The 23,824-nt window shown below is 46.1% G+C and overlaps 1 protein-coding gene across 2 annotated transcripts in view; it reads right to left on the bottom strand.

Annotated features, from left to right (window-relative positions):
* Nucleotides 1-23,824, bottom strand: part of LOC115088019 (oocyte zinc finger protein XlCOF6-like) — a 56,415-nt gene that overhangs the window by 14,845 nt on the left and 17,746 nt on the right. Inside the window, exons 5-7 of one of the 2 annotated variants that reach the window (XR_003855691.1) lie at nucleotides 17,904-18,032; nucleotides 6,035-6,142; nucleotides 5,555-5,750 (exon numbers count right to left, since the gene is read on the bottom strand). Coding sequence is in view for 1 of the 2 variants with exons in the window: in XM_029595872.1 (XP_029451732.1) it covers nucleotides 6,035-6,142; nucleotides 17,904-18,032 (237 nt within the window). In the remaining variant the exon portion in view is untranslated. The remainder of the gene's footprint in view (nucleotides 1-5,554; nucleotides 5,751-6,034; nucleotides 6,143-17,903; nucleotides 18,033-23,824) is intronic. The other variant, XM_029595872.1, reaches the window with a different exon arrangement.

The following is a 23,824-nucleotide window of genomic DNA, read 5'->3' as shown; positions in this document are numbered from 1 at the left end:
AAACGGGCCATCCAGTCTGCCCAGCAAGCTTCGCACTTTTTTTTTTCTCATACTTATCTGTTACTCTTGGCTCTTAGTAACCCTTTGGTTCTATTTCCCTTCCACCCCCACCATTAATGCAAAGAGCAGTGTTGGAACTGCATCTAAGTGAAATCTCTAGCTTAGTTAGTTAGGGGTAGTAACTGCCGCAATAAGCAAGCTACACCGATGCTTATTTGTTTACCCAGACTATGTGATTCAGTCCTTGTTGGTTGTTGTCTGTATATAGATCCACTTTTCTTCATTCCCCCTGCCGTTGAAGCAGAGAGCTATGCTGGTTATGCATTGAAAGTGAAGTATCAGGCTTATTTGGTTTGGGGTAGTAACCGCCGTAACAAGCAAGCTACTCCCAGCTTTTTGTGAATGCAAATCTTTTTCCACATTTCCTCTTGCCGTTGAAGCTTAGAGCAATGTTGTAGTCGCATTAACCGTGTGTATGTTTATTGAATAAGGGTATTATCTCCAGGTAGTAGCCGTCATTCCCGCAAGCCATCCACTCTTCATTCACTTCCTCTAGACTTTATGGATCTATCTCCTGTGACATTTGCTGGCCCTTGGTTCCACCCTGGTGGTTGATGTAGGCTACCATTGTTGTGTTGTCTGACATCACGTGATCCGCTTGACCCTGGAGTTTGTGGCTGAATTGTAGACACGCCAATCTGACTGCCTGGCTTCCAGGCGGATGATGTTCCAGAGGGCCTCTTCTTTGGTCCAACATCCCTGGGCTGATCGTGAGCTCCCCAGCCCCGGAGACTCATGTCTGTTGTGAGGACCAGCCAGTTTGGGGACGACATAGACAAACCCCCATTCAGATGAGCTTCCTGCAGCCACTACTGGAGCCGAGAGCATATTCCCATCGGTAAGTGGAGGTGAATCAAATAGTCTTGAGGCTACGGTTCCAACGTGACAGCAGTGAGATTTGAAGTGGTCACATGTGCGCCCTCACCCATGGCACTACTTCCAGGGTTGCCACCATCAAACTGAGAACTTGAAGATAGTTCCACAACATCAGGCATATCGTTCTCATCAACTGATGCATTTGGGACATCAACTTTCTTATCTGCATGGTGGGAAGAAAGACCTTACCCTGCTTGGTGTCGAACCGGACTCCCAGATATTCCAAGGATTGGGAAGGCTTGAGACTGCTTTTATCCAGGTTTACTATCCAACCGAGTTCCTGAAGCAAGGAGGTCACCCTGTTGGTCACCTGGTGACTCTCTTCCACGGACTTGGCCCGGATCAAGCAGTCGTCTAAGTAGGGGGGAAACCAGGATTCCCTCTTTTCTCAATGCTGCCACTAAAACCACCATAATCTTGGAAAATGTAGGCCAAAGGGCAGTGTCTGGAACTGAATGGTGATCCAGTAATTGTTGCGACCGTTGCTGCTCGACGTCTTCACTCCGCCCTCTTTACCTCTGGGGCGACTCCCTCCGGGTCTGATGGATGGACGGCTGGCTGCCGTGGCGTCTCCATGCCATCTCCCTCCGGTGACCCCGGACCAGCTCGACGTTGCAGTTCCGCCAAGTTGCCTGAAGATCTAGGGCGCACGCGCGCGCTCTGATTGAAGTACCAGCAAGAGCGAGAACCTCAGCAGCGTCTCCCTGAGATGACGTCATCCGCTTCCAATATTTAAAGGTCTCTATTTCACTATCTAACTGAGTTAGCAAGGCGGATTGCTTCGGCTACACCTCCCAAGCTACTCTACCTCCTCGGACTTACCAGAGGTACCCACTCCTCGGGGGCCTCGCTCTTTTTCTTTACTTTCAGATTACAGGTAGGAACCAGTACTCGCTCCTCGAGGGCCCATGTTCCTGGACACTCTGAAGATTCTCTACTGCTTGAAAGCTATCGCTGCTACAAACAATTGTGAGTTACCACCGCTCTCTCAGAGCTTTCCCTGGAACCAGGTACTCGCTCCTCGAGGGCCTAAACCTTTCCAGCTCCTGAGCTTCCTTGAGACCTTACGTGAGTTTTGTCATCTAGTTCTGTTCATGAACTCTGCCTACTCACTTTCTACAGTTTCTCAACAGCTCAGCCATTCTGGATCGCTGTTCCAGTACCTGAGGGACTACAGCCCTACCGGGCATATCAGCTCACTACTGCCACCTCTGGTGGTTTCAAAACCCTGTTTAATAAAAGAACTAATGTGTGTCTGTCTCCATACTCAAGCCTAGCCAGTGGTCTCTCTCGGGATATCCTCCCGGGGGCGTGGTCATCTGCCACCGGCCCAGGGATCCACCCACAACTATATCAGATTCATTACAGATTGCTACTCCTTAGCAAGATGATATCTGAGATACTACATCAGATTGCTGATTCCTCCTCCTTTAGGAGCCATAACATCAGAATGCTAACTCCCAGCTCTAACACAGAGCTTTCCTAACAGATTGCTACTCCGCACGGAGATTCCTAATAGATAGTAATGCAAAGCATAGGAAACAGTGTGTTCTTGACGGATTAGAATATGTAGGAAGGCTTCGTATAGATCCAGGGAGGTTAAGAATTCTCCTGATTTTACAGCCATTATCACGAAGTGTTAAGGTTTCCATGCAGAAATGATTCACTTGTAGATGTCTGTTGACACACTCTAGTTCCAGGATGGGGCGAAAGGAACCTTCCTTCTTGGGTACGATGAAATAGATGGAATAACGCCCTGTATTTTCCTGGGGCGCAGGTACTGGGATTACAGCTCTCATCCTGAGGAGCCTTAAGAGTAATCTCCACTGCCTGCTTCATGTGCAAGGAGTGGCAAGGAGACATCATGAATATGTCCCGAGGAGTGCTGTGAAATTCCAGTACATATCCTTCTCATATGACCTCCAGTAACCATTTGTCTGAAGTGATCTCGACCCACCGCTGGTAAAAGAGGGACAGTTGTTTATTTTATTTATTATTTTTATATACCAACATTCGATCTCAATTGAGATATCACACCGGTTACATTCAGGTACTGTATTTCTCTATCCCCAGAGGGCTTACAATCTAAGTTTTTGTACCTGAGGCAATGGAGGGTAAAGTGACTTGCCCAAGGTCACAAGGAGTGACAGCAGGACTCGAACCCTGGTCTCCTGGTTCACAGTCCACTGCTCTAACCACTAGGCTATTTCTCCTCCCATAAAAAATCTCCTCGTTCCAAGAGTGGGTAAGCAAAATTTCATTTGGGGATTCGTGACAAACCTGCCCCTCGCTTGGGCTGTCGGCTACGAAAGGGCCGAGATCTCTGAAATGTTGAGTTTCTGTAGGGGCGAAAACATTGGGAGCCCCTGGATCGGCCCCTCATAGGCAAGAGGCACTATAAATGTTTCCTCTTATCTTCCAGTAGCTGGGGAACTGGAAATTTACCCCATTTACTGGCCAGCTTTTCCAATTCACTTCCAAAAAGGATTGATCCTTTAAAGGGCATCTTTGAAAGATTGGCCTTGGAGGTTGCGTCTACTGACCAATTCCACAGCCATAGCCATAGCCATCTTCTGGCCGAAGTAAGGACTATATCTGAGCCCGCATCTGTGTCCTGCACTTACCAGGTTGTGCGAGCAGTGTGCATGCAGAGCCGATGCACTGCACTTACCAATGTTCTAAGGAGGGCAACACTGCACGCACGCAAGATGGCGCCGCTGCGGCCTACCATGCGGTGTGCCAAGTGGGGCCTATCCTACCAGGGGGCTGCTCAACCCACTGGGAAGCCTACTTCCCCTTACCCCAGCGGGATAGGGAACGATGTTGGTAATGCACGCCGAACAAGGAGACAGGAGGAAGTGTTACTGAAACCCCTCCAATAGTCTCTGAACCGGGAGGTAAATTTTTTTTTTTTTTTTTTTTAAATTTACCTGGTCTCAGCGCTTACCAGCTGAGCACAGAGATGGTCTCCAACTGCAAGGAGGGGAGAGGGCTTTGGCCGTCACCGCCGCGCTTGGCTTCCTGCACCTGCTGCCTTAGCAGCAAAGTCACACTGGGAACCGGCTACTGGACCAAAGCACAACTCTGAGGGATCTCGGAAATTGCCTCAGGAATTCTCAACTGGGTGAAGGACCTTTAGGTATCACTGCAGGAGAGTGGGGCTCAATTTTTCTCTAATTTAAAATGCAGAATTTCTCCTTCCAAAAAGTACAGCAATTCCCATAGGGTAAAGTATGTCCACCATCTACTAGAGATGGAGAATACTAGAGAGCTGAGGTCACTGCAGGTGTATATGTAGGGTGACATACTCAAAAGGTATCCATCTGAATGGCAAAAAGGGCATATTAAAAGACTGATGCCCGGATAGCTAGATATGTGGCTAGAATTTAGCCACATAAGCTAGGGGAAGGCGGAAGGCATTTCGGGGAGGAGCAGAGTTAGCTGCATAAGTTAACCAGCTAACTCAGTTATTTGAAGTTAACCACTTAACTTATGCAGCTAACTCTGATCATGCCGCTGACCTGTCTTAAAGTTAGCCGCATAAACATATGCGGTTAACTTTAAGAAAGCTGGCTATATTCAGCAGTGCGACTATGGCGCTGAATATACCCTGCTAGTCAGCTGGACAGGTTTATCCATAATCTGCTCCGTAGGAGTGGAGAGACTCCTTACCAGTTTCCTGTGGTCCCATGATGGCTATTGTCCGGTCACAGTGCTCTCCCCCAGCATTATAATGGATTGCCATTCCCCTTCCTTCTTTATAAAAAACATATCCCTTCTGTACATGTTCTGCGGGGATTAAAGACACCTTAACTCTCCCGCGGTTTCAATATGATTGCTGGACCTGCAGCTGAAAAGAGGAAACTGGCCAAAGGCAGGAAGGGACTGCCAATGTGGTGTAGAAGCAGGGAAGGATCGTGGGACCACAGCTGCATCCAATCTCACATTCTCCGAGCTCCAGCACAATTGCCACCAGGGAGCTAAGAGAGGTGCAGAAACCCCCCTGTGGACTTAAACCTCACCTGCAGGCTTAATGCCCTGGATCCTGAACCCATCCCCTCCCCTCCCAGGCCTAGGAACTCTCGTGGCCAAGTTTTGAGCCAGTTCCTGATTTGTGCCTCTCCAAGTAAACAGGCTCTGCAGTCTGGTCTTTTCCCTCTCTCCACAGCCTCCACCATGTTGCTCAAGCCACTCCTCGACAGGGGGAGAACAACTGTGGCCCCAGAGTAAAGGAACTTCGCCAACTCACCAGCAGCCAAATCTAATAATGTTCTCCCCAACTACAAACCATGACCAGTAAACGCTGAGCAGTGGTAATTGAGCCTCTCAGTGCAGTTTATTATTATTATTATCATTCACCTCCTTCAGGAACAGCAACATTTAAAGGCACATGCTCCAAAAACAGAAAATAGCCAGAAAGGAAGGCAAAGGGGCAAGTTAGAGGCACAAGAAGGCTGGGAGGGGGAGAGGAAGTCCTCACCTCAAACCCTTTTGAAGCTCTCTGGTTCTGTTCTGCTTGACAGAGGGAGACAGCGCAAAGCTGTCACCACTGGAACAAATACCTCTGCAAATTCCAAGGGTCCCAACTCAACTGAGGGAGAGAGAACCAGACTCTCACCTCAGAAGCGCCAAAGACTCCTTTTCAGCCACCAGGCCCGAGTCCACAGCACGAGATGTCCACCATCTTCTGGAGACAGAGAATACTGGCAGGCTAGTGTCAGCCCGGATGTATAGAATGAGCGACAATCAGCGAGCTTCTTGATCTCTGTCCCCATCTGCTGGTTGGCATGCATAACCCGTTCATCTGGACTGGTCTGATTTAATGAAGAGGAAATGTGAGATATACCCCCCCATTTTAAATAAAGCATTTTTTATGATAATAGACTTATGAATGTATGGGAAAGATGCACGAACAGACAGCAGCCAGGGTTGAAGCCTTGACAATTGATACTACTGCTCACAGGTTTCAAACATGAACTAATTCAACCCCTTTCTGTGTCTGTTACTATGTATGCAATATATACGCACATATATTTCTGTGTAAAGTATGAAATATGCCACCCAGCAAGTATTTTATTAAAAAGTAATTTTTTCTTACCTCTCTTGGTATCAATAGCCTCCTCTCCTTCCTCCACCTGGTCAGTGACATAAGACTCTTCCACCTTCACGATCTCTATTGTGGTGTCAGAACCGTAACCTGGGCTGCCTATTAGAAGGAAAAGAAAAGCAACATTTTGCTGAAAATGAGAAGATGGGAAATCTGTGAGTTTTGAAAGTTTTCCTTGTGAAAGGGAGCTTGAGAACCTTCCGTAGCACTGTTATAAAAAGGAGCCGCTGCAGTCCGGGAACCCAGTTTTCAACAAAATCAAGGCCATGAAAACTGCTGCAAATGATGTCCTTGGCTGTGGAATCTGGCCACCCAGCTGCTGCCAGTAAAAGGTGCGTTTGTGTGTGTGAGTGGGGGTGGAATCACCCTATCTCCTTCCCTCCAGCTGCTGCCAGTGGGAGCTATCCTCCCTCTTGCTATTCACACTTCATAGCTCACAGGAAACACAATCCATGTGCTGCTGGGAGGGAGGCAGTAGTAGCAGGCTGGGGCAGCAGCAGCAAGGAATGTAAGAAACAGTGGAAGACGGAAAGAAGGATGACAAACTCAGAGGATGAGGGAGGAGGGACAGACAGGAGATGGTGAAAGAAGACTAGAAGGGAGAAGACAGAAAGAAGGGGATATTAGAGAAAGGAGAAGAGTAAAAGACAGGGGGAGAAGAGAAGGTGCCTTTGGAAAGTTGCAAGCTGCTGTAAAATGATGAAAGAAGTGGAGACAGGGAAAAGAAGAAGAAAGGCAAACCCCAGGTCTGACAACGAAAGAAAAAAACAGAAGAAACAATTACCTAGAGAGTATTGGTTTCCAACTTGGGAGGGTGGGGGGGGGGGGTGTCTGTGGATCCCCAGGAGTCCATGACCTCATCCCAGGGGGGTCCTCCAGATGTTTACCTAGAAAGAAAATGAGCAAGCTGCTGCTACCTGTGATTATCTGAGCTGCTGCCACAGGCCAGGAGAGCAAGAGTGGGGACTTTTATGGCCCCAAAAACTTCACCCCACATTGCTGCAGACCAGAAGAAAGAGGGACAGGGTGGAGTTGTTCACACCCATTAGAAGCCTCAGTCTGCACTGCCACATGTTTAGTGAAGGTGGAGAAGGGAGGGACCGATTGCAGTCCTCGGGAATCATAAACCCCACTGTTGCACTTTGTGAGGATGTTGGAAAGAGAGGAGCCAACTGCGGCTGTCAGAACCTTTGCAGCCTCTGCTGCACACTGAGGAGAGCACAGGAAAGCTGGGTTATTACAGTGTTGAGAAACATTTCCCACTACTGCCATGTGCTCTGCCACTGGCCCGAGAGAGAGAGAGGAAAGAGGAGAGCTGCACCAGAAAAGTAGAACAGATCACAGGAAGAAAAGGAGGAAATGGGACTGTGGTTGACAGCATGAGGGGAAAAACAGAGGAGAGAAGGAATGAGACAGGAATGAAGGAAGAAAGGAAGATAAAGAGGGAGACAGGAATCCATGATTGACCTGGTTAAGAGGGGTGAGAATGGATGGCAGCTTATCGGGGGAGAGGAGAGGAATCATGAAGGACAGAGATAGAGAGAAAAAGACGGATAGAGGACCATCATGGTCCACGAGAGAAGAAGGGAAAGATGACTGTCAGGGATCAAGGAGGAGGGAGAACGAGATAACAGCCAGATATGGATATGACATTAAGGTACATGTTATTTAGGGAGGGTCACAGACAGACATGGAGATCTTATTAGCCTTTTTCCTGTTGAAAAGCAGGCTATTGTTTTTCTTTTTCTAACAGGTGGAATTTCTTCTTACCTGATAATTTCCTTTTCTTTAGGACAGGCAGACCAGTCCACACAAGTGCTTTATGCAATCCTGCCAGCAGATGGAGACAGATCACTGACTCACTGAGGTCACTCATATATATATATAGTACTGCACTGACATCAGCCTGCCAGTATTCCTGGAAAAGCCAACTGTGGACAACTAAACACTTAAACTGAAAGAACCAACATTTTTTGAACCCAAAAAGTTTTTTGTTTTTTTTAAACTTCCAGGAGACCAAAAGTACTGGGCTCAAGAAAATAAATCCTTTAACAGCAGAAAAGAACAAATCTGTCACTTACTCAGAATTCTTATTGATCTCAAGCCTTTATTGATTTCCAAATATATGCTGTTCCAAAAAAGAACAATAACAAGAGCAGCTGCAGCCCAAAATGGGAGTGTGGATTGGCCTGTCTATCGTAAAGAAAAGGAAATTATGAGAAGTGACGTCAGCTGACCGAGATAGCCTCACATGGATTGAAAATAAAATTGGCTTTTTCCGTTGTTTGAGCACTCTCTGCACCTCAGAAAACTAGCGATACAGAGTCCAGGCCATGGCGAGTTGAAGGAAAACGATCAATTTAAAGGAATTTTCCTTTACTGGTGCCACGGCATATTTAAAAGAGGCTGACAGCGACAGGACTAGTGCATACGTGTTGGAAAGGCAAAGCGGATTTGAGGGATGAGACTGAATGCAGCCCAGAAGGACCGACAAGAGCGGAGTTCTTGGCATTGTTCAAGGATTTAAAATGCGACAACGCAACAGTGAAAACTGAAATACATGTCGCTGTGGGAGAGCTACAAAGAGATGTGGATGATCTGGGACAGAGAGTGCTCAATCTCAAGCATAGGGCACAGGAACACATTGAAGTCCTGATGCAGCAAGCAAAAGATCTGCGGCAGCTAAAGCAACTGAATGATGAACTTACCGACAAATTGGAAGATCTTGAAAAAAGGTCTTGAAGAAATAATATAAGAATCAGAGGAGTACTTGAAGAAGGCCATACAGATTATGGACAGATTGTTCAGGATATTTGTGGGGCTATACTGAAGTTCAATTTCAACAGCCCTATGGACATAGAAGTGAAGGTTGACAGGGCCCAGAGATCACTGGGCACGGCGACTACCAATAAACCCAGAGATATAATAGCCTGACTTTCCAGTTAAGGATAAGATCATGCAAAAAGCAAGAGGTATGGGTGCTATTTCTTGGAAAGGGATGAAGCCTCAAATATTTAATGACATCTCTGCAATCACCTTACGACAATGCAGAAACATGAAGCTAATTACTGATTCTCTAGGAGCTGGCATACCCTTTTGGATTTCATTTACCATAAGTGGTCAAACCCCTTCAGGCTTGTTTGCTGGAGGAAGCTGAGAGTATCTTGCGGAAGAAGGGTATTGAAATCAAAGTTACTAAAGCTGATGAGAAAGCCAGTCCGCGACGAGAAGTGACCAGATGGCAGAGATTTGGTAAGGGAGGAAAGAGGCTGCAAAGAAATACTGATGCAGATGGCACCAAAAGGCTTCAGGACCTTGACTCTGGAATTATGAACCATAAGGATTTGTGGTTGTCATATATCTGCTTTCGGATGGCAGGCATAACTGCCAGAGGACTTAACACTTAATTCCAGATTTGAATTATTTCCTCACTGAGTGAATTCATGTGATTTTTGGTTCTTTTTCTGTTTCTATGCATTCATGGTTCATTTACAAAGCCAATATTTTAGTTAATGATTTAGATAAGTCAGGCCATTTCAGGGGGCGTCATTCCTCTTGGGATCACATGATTCTTTGTTTAAGGAGATGGGGTTGTTGTTGGAATATGAGATGGGGGGGGGGGGGGAGATGGTTGGGGAGTAATTCTTATGAGGAGGTAGGTTGGGCAAATTTGCTGATCTGGTTATTTCCAATAAATAATGGCTGATGTTACAGTTATGTCTTTAAATGTAAAGGGTCTTAACATTCCCTGGAAGAGGTATCTGTTATTTGAGGAGGCATGAGTTAGGCATGCTTCAATTTTTTTTTATTCAAGAGACACACTTTTACGAAAAGATGAACATTTGCTTAAGAGTAAATATTATCCACAAATATGTATTGCCTCAAATAGTGTACACCAGAAAAGGGGAGGTGTGGGCATTATGTTTTCCAAGGACTTACAAGCTGAGGTATTAGACAGGATACCAATAGGGAATGAGTTAGACTATGTGGACCCCCTAAGGAGCTATAGCAAAGGGGCAAAGGGTTAATCAGTTTCAATCAAAACCTAGTGAAAATTAAAGGACCCAGACTAAAGATCTGCGATTCAAATTCAAAACAAGATTGCAGGGCAGACTCGATGGACCACCTAGTCTTTTTCTGCCATCTATTTCTATGTATCTATAGAGTGTTGGAAAAATAGGGAGGGGAGATATATTGCTTTAAAAGTCGATAGATATGGTGATAGTAACTTTATTAAACATCTATGATCCCACTATATATCGGGGGGGGGGGGGGGGAGGGAGGAGTTTTTTGTGCGGATTGGGCAAAATGTAAGTGATATAGTTCAGGGACATGTATTATTGGGTGGGGATTTTAATCTTTCCTTAAACCCCAATACATATAACTATCCACAACAGAGGGATGGGCTAAAGTTGTAAAGATGCACCATACTGTGACCAAACATCAAAAAGATAGTGCTTGGAGAAGGTATGTAAGGAAGACTATGTCACAGCTCTACAAATCTCCGACAGATATCATCTGTAATTCCGGCCAGGACACAGCATGTGCTCTAGTTGAAGGCACCCTAACTTGTCTGGGCAAAGGCTTCTCCTCCACCACACAGGTAGCTGTTGCCTCTTTAATCCAATGTGCAATTGTGGCCTAAGAAGCCACTCCCCATTTCTTAACCCCACTATAGAGGACAAACAAATGATCAGTTGTCCGGAAAGGGTTAGTGACCTTAAGATATTGTAACAGGTGCCTCCTAACATCCAAGGAAACAAAACATGAAATTCTTGCTCATTCTGCGATCTCTCCAAAGACTGTAAGGAAATGGACTGATTTAAATGAAAGTCCAAAATCACCTTTGGCAAAATTGAAGGCACATTCCTAATTCAAAATGTGTTCCTGGTAATAACCAAAAAAGCTCCCAACATGAAAGAGCCTGCAACTCCGAAATTCATCTTGCTGAACACATTGCGGCCAGAAAAACTGTCTTCATGGTTAGCAAACGTACGGAAAGCTGTCTAAGGGGACAAAAGCTGGAACCCACTAAAAAAAGATAACAGACTGAAATCCCAGAGTAGCACCGGAAAACACAACGGAGACCGAATATGGTTAACTCCTCTCAAAAATCTGGAAACGTCTGGATGCGAAGAGAGATATTTACCCTGAATAAGCTCTCTATAACAGGCCAAGGCAGCTACCTGCACACTTTGAGTGTTTTAATCAAATATTCTTGCAAAAAGTCTAAGATTAAAGGCACCCCTTCTTTAAGGGAGTGACATGAGTGCTCCTTGCACCAGTTCTCAAAAACTCTCCACACTCTGTCATATGCCAAAGATGTCAAACATTTTCGAGCCCGTAACAGGGTGTTCACTACTGCCAAACAATAACCATGACTCAACAGTTGAGCCCTCTTAAGGGCCAAACCGTAAGTCAAAACTGATCCAGACTGACGTGAAGAATTGGTCCTTCTGCATCGGCAATCACAACTGACTTCGGTGTCGACTATCAGACACTGGATATCTGCAAACCACAGCCTGTGTGGCCAATCTGGGGCCACCAAAGGAACTAGCATGGCATCCTTTGCTATCTTTTGTAGTAACCTGCCAAGCATTGGCTCCGTTCCCATCATCATAGGATGAGATAAAACTACCTCAGACCCACAGCCCTCAGCTCCTGTGGAAACAGGCAAAAGAGGTGGGGGAGGGAAGCACCCTATCCTGGGTGTCGTCAGCTGGCCTCGCCATTCTGGAGGAAAAGGCTCCTGCAGCAGCAAAATCTATCATTGATAATTCCCCTCAAGCCTTCCAACACTTTTGGCACAAGCTGAGTGAGAGAGAGAGCTGAATTGGTCCCATGCAGCAGGCACCGCAAATTGGAAGCCTGTTCCCATACTTGCTGCCCAGTGACATAACTCCACACAAATCTGCTAAAAAACAAAGTAGAGCTTGAGCCTGTGTTAGCTGTGCTGGAAGCAGACGCCCACCCTCGTATGATCAGCTGTGCGCTTTCCGGTGATGTCACACGCAGAAGAGAGAAGTGGTGGTGCAGCGCTAAAATAAAGGAAACTGCTCAAAAAACCTCCTGTTCCTGAGGCGAATCGCCGACGCTGCCAGTCCAGAAGGCACTTAATTGTCTCAACTACATCTCTGGAAGAAAAAAACACTGCTACAATTTTTAAAAAAGTTTTAGAAACAGTCCTAAATGCTGCTGCCGAACAGCTCGAGTCTCCCAAAGAAGTTGAGCAGAATGAAACAAAGAGGGAAGAAACTGGAACCCAAAGCTTCCTACCTCAACTGGAAGCAACTTCTTGACTCTGCAGGGGGGAGGGGGTAAAAGCCTTCACACAACCAAGCTCTCCAAACTGGCCCAAGAACAGTCTGCTCAACTGAGGGAGAGAGACATACTATCAGGAGCCGTCCTTCACCTATCCCACACCTGACAGGCGCTGTCATCCTGCCTGTTATACATCCTCCCAACCACTAGTGATCCCCATGGAGCTGTTCCTACTCTCACTCCAGTCACAGCCTCCATGATCCCAAGACTCAGCAGGACTCTGCCTATTTAACCCTGCCTCTGGCTTTGCTCACTGCTTTGTCATTTGAGTCTCCTCGGCGATCTGCTTGGCCTCTCTGGCCTCCGGGCTTTTCCAGCCTTGTTTTGCCTTGCCCTGTGGCCTTCTCAGGTCTTCTGCCTCTGCCTTGTTTTGTGGCCTTTCAAGCCTTCTGCTATAGTCCTGCCTGGTGGCCTTCTTAAGCCTGCTTTCTAGTCTGTTGCCTTCGGGCTTTTGTGTTCCTTATTCTGTTTGTCCTGTCCCTGTCTTGTCCTGGTCTGTCTGTTCCAGTCTCTTCCAGAGTTCCACGCTTACTTGTACCCTGCTCCAGACTCCAGTTCCACGCCTGCCTGACTCCAGCCTCACCTTGTCGCAAGTCTCCAGTCCTGCACCATCTGCACCTAAGTTAGCCACAGTCTAAGTCCTGCCAACTGCCAAAACCCAAGGGCTCAACCTGCGGGGGAGGTGGCTGGTATAGGCCAAAGATCTTTAGCCCTATCTGCATCTGTCCTGAAGTCCTGGCCTGCCCCTGTGGGGGTTCACCAGCCTGAGCTGGGCCCACAGCTGTAACAGGCCTATCCACAGGCTGAGGTCGGTGCAGTACTATATATATATATATGAGTGATGTCAGCGAGTCAGTGATCTCCGTCTCCATCTGCTGGCAGGACTGCATAACCCACTTGTGTGGAATGGCCTGCCTAGACAGTAAGGAAACAAAATTATTTTGTGACTATCATTTTCTGTATGTGTTTGTAAGATTCATAAAAGAAAATATTAAAGTATAAGATAAAAGCAGGCTAAAACGGATTCAATTTTCAGGGACAGTACATTTCAAAACATTTTATGTGGGCAAACACCTGTTTACCTATGTCAAAAGGCTCTTTTCAAAATGACTATGCTGTGAACAGCATGCAGACTTTTACCTGCAGGGGAAAAATGGAACAGGTCTAGCTCCGGGGAGGAAAAGTACATGCAGAGATTTTGAACTCCTCATGCACACTTTCATATCTGTACTTTGCACTGAGTTCAAAGCAGATGAAATGTACACAAGATCAAAAGTACTAGCTTTCCCTTTCTGGTTCGAGTTTTCAAAAGGAAACTCCATGGGCATTTTTCCTTTGAAAAGAAGATTGCAGGTTTACAGGTACCAGTGCTGATTTTCTGCCAGGTTGCAAACCTGGAACTAACTTATTTATTTTAAAACTTATAGTCTGCTTTATCCATGGTTCTAAGAGGATTGCATAGCAACAATCATAACTATAAATACATAATTGCTTCCTTTTTCCCATTGCAGCTGGAGTGTAAGGTGGATTGGCCTCAATCTTCAATTCCAAGGGCAAGTTATAAATAAATGGAGGGCAATTTACAAAGCTTAGATCAAAGCTTTATACATTATGAATGATTCTGGAGTGCATATCATTTTTGCAAAAATTAAAGAGAAATGTGTGGGGATATGTGAAAGTTTTTGAAGTTGAAAGGGGTCCATATTCTGTGAAAGGCTGGGAATCCCTGATCTCGAGGCAAAGCAATATAGTAAATGACAGCAGAAAAAGATCTAATGGTCCATCCGGTCTGCTCAGTAAGCTTTTTTTTTAAGGGTAGTAACTACTGCTCCTTGCAGGTTACCTCAGTTATTATTATTAATTAATTTATTATTTAAAATTTTTATATACCACTTATTATGTTCAAAAAAGCATTCCCGGACACCGATTAATCCTATTCAGCCAGTTCAACCACTTCCCCTTGTAAAAATGTTATTACTAATGTAAATATCTATATCTAATGTTATCCTCTCCCTTTCTTCTCTTCTCCCAGTTCTAGTACCTTGTTATTTGTAACTGCTTCCTCCACACTAATAGGTTACTCAATTGTTCTTTGTACACCCCTGTTTTATGTAAACCGGCATGATGTGATTGTATCATGAATGCCGATATATAAAAATTTTAAATAAATAAATAAAATAAATATAATGGAAGTGGGCCTAAGTGGTTTACAAATAAAACATTCATAATAAAAAACATAAATCGTAAAACATAATAAATATAAAATCATAACAAACAAAAATACTGTAAGACTATAATGCCTCATGATGGGGACTAGCTAGCATCAGCCCGCTGATGACAGCTTAAAAGCAATTGAACATAGATAGGCTTTTACATTTTTCTTGAACTCCTTAGAATTAGACAATAGCCTGAGGGAATCTGGAATAGAGTTCCAGAGAATGGGGCCAGCAACTGAGAAAGTGCGCCTTCTGGTGAGGTCAAGCCTTGCCGTTCTAATTGTGGAATCTTCTAGAAGATTTTTATTCATAGAATGAAGATGTCATGAGGGTTGATACAGGCGTAGGGTTGAGCATACGAGACAGCAGATGTCTTATGTACAAGATTATGGATGATTGATAGGGCTTTATATTGAATGTGTAGTCGCGCAGGAAGCCAATATAATGAGCAGAGAACAGGAGAGATATGATCTCTGTGTTTTACATTTACAAGGATTCAATCAGCGGCTTTTTTGCACTAACTGTATCGGGTGTAAAGCGGTGTCAGGAAGCCCTAGATATAGAGCATTGTGTAATCCAACCCCATGAGGATTAGGGCTTGTAAGACGGTGCAAAAGTTGCTGGGGTATAACAAAGGCTTTAAATGTTTCAGTAGACGAATCTTGTAAAATGAGCTTTTTACCACTAATGAAATATGATGCGACATGGATAATTCTGAATTTAAAGTGCCTCCAAGATTACGGACTCTGGTTGTTATGGGAATGGAAATGCTGTCGAGAGTTAAGTGAGATGGAGGGCGATAATGAGTGTGAAATGGTGGATAAGTGCAGAATTTCTGTTTTGGAAGTATTACGGTTTAAGCGGTTATGGGAGAGCCAGATGTTAATCGACTTAATATAAAGACTGACAATGGTTAGTATGTTGGCCCAAGAAATACTGTATGGGACAAAAAATTGGATGTTATCAGTGTAGATTTTGAAGTCTATGCTTAAATCAGCTAAGAGGTAACAGAGGGGAAGTAAGTAAATTTGAACAATATAAGCAGAGAGTGAGGAGCCTTGAGGCACACTAGAAGGAATAGTGTACCAGTCAGAGTGGTATAAGCCAATATTAACTTGCTGGGGGTGATTGGCCAAGAAAGAAGCAAACCCTTTGAGAACAGTATTGTTGATATCAATAGACTGTAGGCCTGTAAGAAGAATGTCATGATCCAAGGTATTGAAAGCAGCAGAGATGTCCAGAAGTACTAAAATGTAGTCAGTATTAGAATCAAACCCTCAAAAGACTATCAAATGAAGAAAGAAGAAGAAGTGTTTCTGTACTGTGGCCTTTCCTAATATCATGTTGATTTAGATGGAAGATAGCGTTCTTGTTGATGTAGTCTGTTGGCTGATGAAGTACCACTGATTCTATGATCGTGGCTCACAAAGTTAATGAGGCAATGGGGTGTAAATTGCTAATGTCATTGGATCCATTCTTTTCTTCCTGGGGATAGGAAGCATGGAAGTTTGTTTTAGAATATCGGAAAAATGCCAGAGCCAAGAAAGAGATTGACTAACTGAGCTAGAGGGAGTGAAATGTATTCATACATCTTTTAGAAGGTGACCTGAGCAGGGATTGAAAGGTCTGGGTGAAACCTTCATCTTGGTTAGTATATGGAGTATAGTTGTGGAGTCAATGTCAACAAAAGAGCACCATGAACAGGTGGCAGGGGGTAGATTAGTTTTAGGAATCGACAAGTGAGAAAATCCGACTGAAATGTTGGTTACTTTATCCCTAAAATGTTGCACAATACTGTTACAGAAAGCATTGTCAATATGGTCAAGGAAGTCAGTTTTCAGGATAGTTAAAAAGAATGGTGGGATTGCAGTTAGCCACAGGTTATCCCTTTTCATTTCCATCTTTTAGCCATTAGGCATCCTCTGTGTTTATCCCATGCCTTTTTGAATTCCATGACATAAGGAATGTTGGAAAATTAAGTAGCTTGATTATAACACCTCATTCTAACTGAGCGACAGAATTGACCTATTGGTGCTGTGCTGCCCTCCACTCCCACCCCCAATCTCAGATTGGATCCCCTAACACCCCCTCCTGCCATCTCTCTGATTACATTCTTCCCCCTCACCTACCTCTAAATTCCATTCTCCCCCTCTTCCCTAGACCTCAGATCCAACCCCTTAAACCCACCCCACACAGACTTCAGATAACAATATTTCCCTTCATCCTGGACCTCAGATCTGATCCTTTAGTCCCCATCCGCTGACTTCAGATTCTATTCTTCTCTCCCCAAATCTCCTCCCAACCTCAAATCTGATCCTTTAACCTGACCATCGAACAGACGTCCAATACCATTCTCATTCCATTCCACTCCACCTTCACTACTATTCTCTTCTCTCCCTCAGATCCTATCCCCCTTAACCCCCTTGGAGACTTCTGATTCCATTTTCCAACTCTATCTCCAATTTCATTCTCTTCCCCAATCTCTGATGTAGTTTTCTCTCCCCCTCCACCACACCCTTCCTGAATCACCTTTATTCCAGCAGGAATAAGGGAGTCAGGCTGTGGCTCTTCGTTCTCATAAGCCATGTGGAGAAGAGAAGAGCAGCACTGCTCCCTTTTCGATTCCCACCCTTAGGCTACGTGGAGAAGTGGAGAGACGGCATTGGCTCTTCAGTCCTGTGGCCTGTATCCATGGGTCAGCAGCAGCCAATTGCTCTTGGACTCCGCATCAAGGCTTAACAGCAGTGGCTCTTACATTGCCCTGTAGGGCCATACTGGAAGCAGTGGCCGAGACTGGGGGCATCCAGTGCAGCTGCAGCAAGCCCCCTATCACAATCAGAGTAGATCTATGCAGCTTAGTCAAGTCTAGCCCATGCAGCTCCCATAAAGTATGGGAACTGTGTGGGCTCAAATTAACTCCGCCACGCAGGGTCTCTTTGATCAACTTCACTTGTTTGGTGCCTTCCCCCACAATCTTCATCACTGCAGTGGGACACCTCTCAATTTCATCATCAGAGAGGGCCCCAACTTAGTGGAGGGCAACAACAAAATGGCTCTCCTTCAGTCCCACCAGATTGTTTGGAGGGAGAGGGGCGGCAGCCAGCAGACGCTCTTGCCTTTTCTGCTTCACTGCAGACAGCGGAAAAATAGACAAAACTGGAGACAGTTAGACATTTCCCCTTTGTGCTGCCCACAGAATTTTGCCTCCCGAAGCAGAGGACTATTGTGCCTGTGCAGAAATCCAGGCCTGGCTAAGGCAGGCATCTTTCCTGAAAGAAATGTTTGAACCATCCCATTGCTAGCTTTAATTCAAGCTGCATCACCTGCTTCGCCCAGTTCTTCATATGGGCCAGAGATGGGCAGGTTTCCTTTTCCCTCAGATCCTTGGTGCTCGAGCCTGAATCCATCTTGCTTAAATCGGATTAAAATGTCAGGTTTGACACTGGGAAAACCTGTTACAGGGAAAAGATGGTTAAAATATATTTGGAAAAGTTCGTCTAAAGCCTCTCTTATTCAGAAAGTGAGCTCAGAATTTTGCGGTTTCATAGCCACTGTCACTAATGCAATGCTAAGAAAAGAGGGGTGCTGCGGTGCTGATCGTTATCAGAAAGCCATTCTAGCAGTATCCTGATTCTTTTAACACAGGGATGGGCAACTCATGTCCTCAAGAACCACAAACCATGACACTTTCTGATACTCAACTCCCTCTGTTTTTTTAAATTTTCTATTTACAAATAAAGAAAAAATAAGAAAGACAAAATCTTCAGAACTAAAGGCAAGACGCATAACATTTAAGAACATAAGAAATATCATACTAGGACAGACCAAGGTTTCATCAAGCCCAGCATGCTGTCTCTGACAGTGGCCAATCCAGCTCACAAGTACCTGGTAGGATCCCAAAGAATAGATCCAAACCCTCCTGCTCATAACCAGGATAACCAGTGTCTTTCCCATGTCTAACTGGCTAATAGTGTTTTATGGACTTTTTCTCCAGGAACTTGTACAGACCTTTTTTAAACCCAGCTGTGCTAACTGCTTTCACCACATCCTTTAACAACAAATTCCACAGTTTAACTGTGCATTGAGTGAAAAAACAAACATACCTTTCTCCAATTTGTTTTAAAAGTGCTACCTATTAGCTTGATGGAGTCTTTCCTAGTCCTAGCATGATTAGAAAGGGTAAATTACCACTCCCACTTCACTTTCGCCACCCCGCTCATGATTTTATTGACCTCTATAATATCTCCTCTAGGCCGTCTGTTCTCTAAGCTGAACAGCCCTAACCTCTGCAGCCTTTCCTCATAGGGGAGCGGCCCATCCCCTTTATCATCTGGTTGCCTTTCTCTGTAGCTTTTTTAGTTCTGCGATATCTTTTTTGATATGGGGAGACCAGAACCGCACATAGGACACAGAGTGCAGTCGCAGCACGAATAGATACAGAGACATTATGATATCATCCTTTTAATTACCCATCCCTTTCCCAAATAATGCCAAACATTGTATTTGCTTTTTTTTGTCTGCCACTGCACACTGAGCCCAGGATTTCAAAATATTGGCCACAGTGACTCCAAGATCCTTTTCCTGGGTGGCAACACCTAATAAGAAAGCTAGCAACATCTTTTAACTACAGTTTGGATTGTTCTTCCCTAAATACATCATTTTGCACTTGTCCACATTAAATTTCATCTCCTATTTAGATGCCCTATGCCCCAGTCTTGCAAGGTCCTCTTACATTTTCTCACAATCTGTTTGTGATTTAACTACTTTGAATAATTTTGTGTCATCTGTGAATCTGATAACCTCACTCATCACTCCCTCTTCCAGATCATTTCTAAATATATTAAAAAGCACCGATCCCAGTACAGATCCCTGAGGCACTCTACTATATACCTTTCTCCACTGAGAGAAATGACCATTCAGTCCTACTTTCTGTTTCCTGTCTTTTAGCCGGTTACCAATCCACAATAGGACTTTGCCTCCTATCCCAAGCCTCTAAGTTGCTGATGAGCCTCCCGGACTTTTGAAAATCCACATACACCATATTTCAAATGAAAATTTAAATAATTAAACCCAATAATGTATAAGGAGGTAAAATGGAAACCACTATTACTTAAACCCACAATATAAAGAGAAAAATGAAGAAAAAAAAGACATTATAACCAACATACAGAGATATTTGAAAGCTACAGTAAGTATACAAATACAGATAAGGAAGTTCACGGAATTCATCACAAAATTCCTATCCAAGAAAAACAGGAAACAGACATAAGAACATAAGAAATGCTATGCTGGGCTAGACCAATAGTCCATTGAGTCCAGCATCCTGTTTCTGACAGTAGCCATTCTGGGTCACTTGGCAGATCTTAATGGGAAGATTCTTTTCCTGTTGCCTACTCAAAAAAAGTAAGAGGTGGCGATTCCCATGCCTGCCTGGCAAATAATTGTTTAAAGGACCTATCCTCCAGAAACTTGCCCAAACATTTTTTAAACCCAGGTATATTACTAGCCTTGCCCACATACTCCAGCAATGAATTCCACAGCTTAACTGTGCACTGACTTAAAAAAAAAAATGCTTTCTTAAATTTCTGGCACCAGCTAATTGAATGGCATGTCCCCTAGTCCTAGTACAATCTGAAAGGGTAAATAACCATTCCCAATTAACTTGTTTCACCCCACTGGTGATTTTACAAAGCTCTTATCATATCTCGTCTCAGTTGTCTGTTCTCCAAGCTGAAGAGCTCTAACCTGTTAATCATCTTTACAAGGGAGCCATTCCTTAAGAAAATAAAATGTGCTTTGCTGGGTCAAGACTGAAAGTACATCGAGTCCAGCAGCCTGCTCTCGTGTTTGACGCGCTAGCGTTACCCCTTATTCAGTAAGGGGCCGAAAATGCGCGTCCAACCCCCCGAACCTAATAGCGCCCGCAACATGCAAATACTCGTTGATGGCCCTATTAGGTATTCCCGCGCGATTCAGAAAACAAAATGTGCAGCCAAGCCGCACATTTTGCTTTCAGAAATTAGCACCTACCCAAAAGGTAGGCGCTAATTTCTTCGGGCACTGGGAAAGTGCACAGAAAAGTAAAAACTGCTTTTCTGTGCACCCTCCGACTTAATATCATGGTGATATTAAGTTGGAGGTCCCGAAAAAAATTTGAAGTTGGCCCATGGCTCAAAAACCGGATGCTCAATTTTGCCGGCGTCCGGTTTCTGAACCCCTGGCTGTCAGCGGGCTCGAGAACTGATGCCGGCAAAATTGAGCGTCAGCTGTCAAACCTGCTGACAGCCGCCGCTTCGGTCCAAAAGGAGGCGCTAGGGATGCGCTAGTGTCCCTAGCGCCTCCTTTTGCCTGTTTTTACCACCGGGCCTAATTTGCATAGTGAATCGCGCGCACAAGAGAGTGGCCTGTGCACACGCTGGGAGAGCGTGCATTCGCCTGCTCTCCTGCGGACTTTACTGTATTGGCCCGTCTGACAGTAGCTAATCTGGCTTACTTGGGAGTACTTAGCAGATCCCAGAGAGCAAATCTATTCCTTGTTGCTCCCCCTCCCTCAGGTAAAGCAGTGGCTTTTCCCAGGTTTACCTGGTTAATAATCACTTATTGAATTTTCCTCCAGAAACTTGGCTATTAAACCCAACTATGCTAGATGCCTTGACCACATCCTCTAGCAACAATTCCACAGTTGGTCTACGGAATGACTCTAATTTGTCTTAAAACTGCTAAAGGAAAATTAGTTTCTTACCTGATAATTTTCGTTCCTGTAGTACCAAGGATCAGTCCAGGACACCTGGGTTGTGACTCCGCACCAGTAGATGGAGACAGACTAAAACTTGTGGGCGGAGCCCTATATGCCCCTGTGCCAGTCACAGCCCCTCAGTCTTACGGAATGTCAAAGTAGAACACAACCAGAGAAGTAAACAAAACTAGATACCGCTAACTAACGGGGAAGAAACACCCCCTCTGGAACCGGACTCTCCAACCGAGAGAGCGAACAAGCGGAACAGAGCAAATCAAAACACAGAGCGGACTCTCCATTACTTCAGCGCAGCACTGCGGGCGGGATCCTGGACTGATCCTTGGTACTACAGGAACGAAAATTATCAGGTAAGAAACTAATTTTCCTTTCCCTGTACGTACCAGGATCAGTCCAGGACACCTGGGATGTACCAGAGCAACCTACTGAGGGTGGGAAGCAGAGAGTCCCGCTCGGAGAACCCTCTCTCCAAAACCCCCGGAATCGGTAGCCCGGACATCCAGCCGGTAATGCCGGATAAAAGTATGCAACGACTTCCAGGTGGCCGCCCTACAAATCTCTTGAGGCGACACCTGAGAAGCTTCCGCCCAAGACGCTGCTTGAGATCGAGTCGAGTGAGCCCGCAGCCCCACGGGAAGAGGTTTTCCCCGCACCAAGTACGCCGAACCAATGGCCTCCTTGAGCCAACGAGCGATCGTTGTGCGGGACGCTGCAGCTCCTTTCTTTGGTCCAGAGAACAGGACAAACAGATGATCTGTGACCCGAAACGGATTAGTGACCTCCAGATATCGGAGAAGGGATCTCCGCACGTCAAGCTTCCGTAACTCCCTCTCTTCTGTAACAGAGGAGTCTCCGCACGCAAAAGCGGGCAACTCCACCGATTGATTCACGTGAAACGACGAGACCACTTTCAGAAGAAAGGAAGGAACCGTCCGTAAGGAAACCCCCGAATCGGAGATACGCAAGAAAGGTTCCCTACAGGACAGGGCCTGTAACTCGGAAACACGCCGTGCCGAGGCAATCGCCACCAAGAATGCCGTTTTTAAAGTGAGATCCTTAAGAGTTGCGCGTTTCAAGGGCTCAAACGGCGCCGTGCATAGAGCGGAGAGAACCCAATTGAGGTTCCAAGCCGGACAAGGAAGACGTAACGGGGGGCGAAGGTGCTTAGCACCCCGAAGGAAACGAGCAATATCCGGGTGAAGCGCCAGAGACTTACCTCGCAAACACCCAAGCGCCGCCACTTGGACCCGTAGGGAACTGCACGCCAGACCTTTGGCCAGACCCACCTGGAGGAACGCCAGAACATCAGAGACGGAAGCCGAAGTGGGGTCCACCCCGCGCTGCACGCACCAGTCCTCAAAGACCACCCAGACACGGACGTAAGCCAAAGACGTCGACTGCTTCCTGGAACGCAGTAGCGTGGCCACCACCGCATCTGAATAACCTTTTCTCTTCAGTCGATTCCTCTCAAAAGCCATGCCGCGAGACAGAAGTGATCCGCATCCTCCAAACAGACGGGGCCCTGATGGAGTAGGGCCGCCATTCCCTGGAACCGAAGGGGTGCCGCTACTGCCAGTTGTACGAGGACTGCGAACCACGGCCGGCGAGGCCACTCCGGTGCCACCAAGATCACGTTGGCCGGATGCAACTCTATGCGCCGTAGAATCTTGCCGATCATCGGCCACGGGGGAAACACGTAGAGCAGCACCTCCGTCGGCCAGGGAAGCACCAACGCATCGACGCCTTCTGCCCCCCGCTCTCGACGTCGACTGTAAAATCGCGGGGCCTTCGCGTTGTGCCACATGGCCATCAGATCCATGTGGGGCACCCCCCATGTTTCGCAAATGAGAAGAAACGCTTCGTCCCCCAGCTCCCACTCTCCGGGATCCAGACGATGACGGCTGAGATAGTCCGCCTGCACGTTGTCGACTCCCGCAATGTGAGACGCTGCGAGGTTGCTGAGATGTAGCTCCAACCAGGCCATCAAGCGCTGAGCTTCTTCTGCCACCTGGGGGCTCCGTGTCCCCCCCTGCCGGTTGATGTATGCCACGGTGGTCGCATTGTCCGACAACACTCGGACTGCCTTTCCCCGCAGCAATGGTAGAAAAGCCTGCAGGGCCAGACGGACCGCCCTGGTCTCTAGGCGATTGATAGACCACTGGGCTTGCGACACTGACCATAGGCCTTGAACTGAGCTCCCTAGGCAGACCGCTCCCCAACCGGAGAGGCTGGCATCCGTGGTCACCACTGTCCAACTGGGCACCAGGAGAGAGACTCCGGCGGAAAGATGACTGGGGTCCAGCCACCACCGCAGGCTGGACCTCGCGTGTCCCGCTAGAGGAAGCGGTAAATGGAAGTCCTCCGAGACCGGCTTCCAGCGGGAAAGCAAGGATGACTGTAAGGGTCGCAGATGAGCGAACGCCCATGGCACCAGCGCCAGCGTGGAAGCCATAGACCCTAGGAACGTAAGGTAGTCGCAGACCCGCGGCT

Source organism: Rhinatrema bivittatum, chromosome 3 (assembly GCF_901001135.1).
Source record: "Rhinatrema bivittatum chromosome 3, aRhiBiv1.1, whole genome shotgun sequence".
Classification (NCBI taxonomy): domain Eukaryota; kingdom Metazoa; phylum Chordata; class Amphibia; order Gymnophiona; family Rhinatrematidae; genus Rhinatrema; species Rhinatrema bivittatum.
Note: the sequence above shows the minus strand (reverse complement) of the source record. Positions and strands in the feature narration are given on the sequence as shown.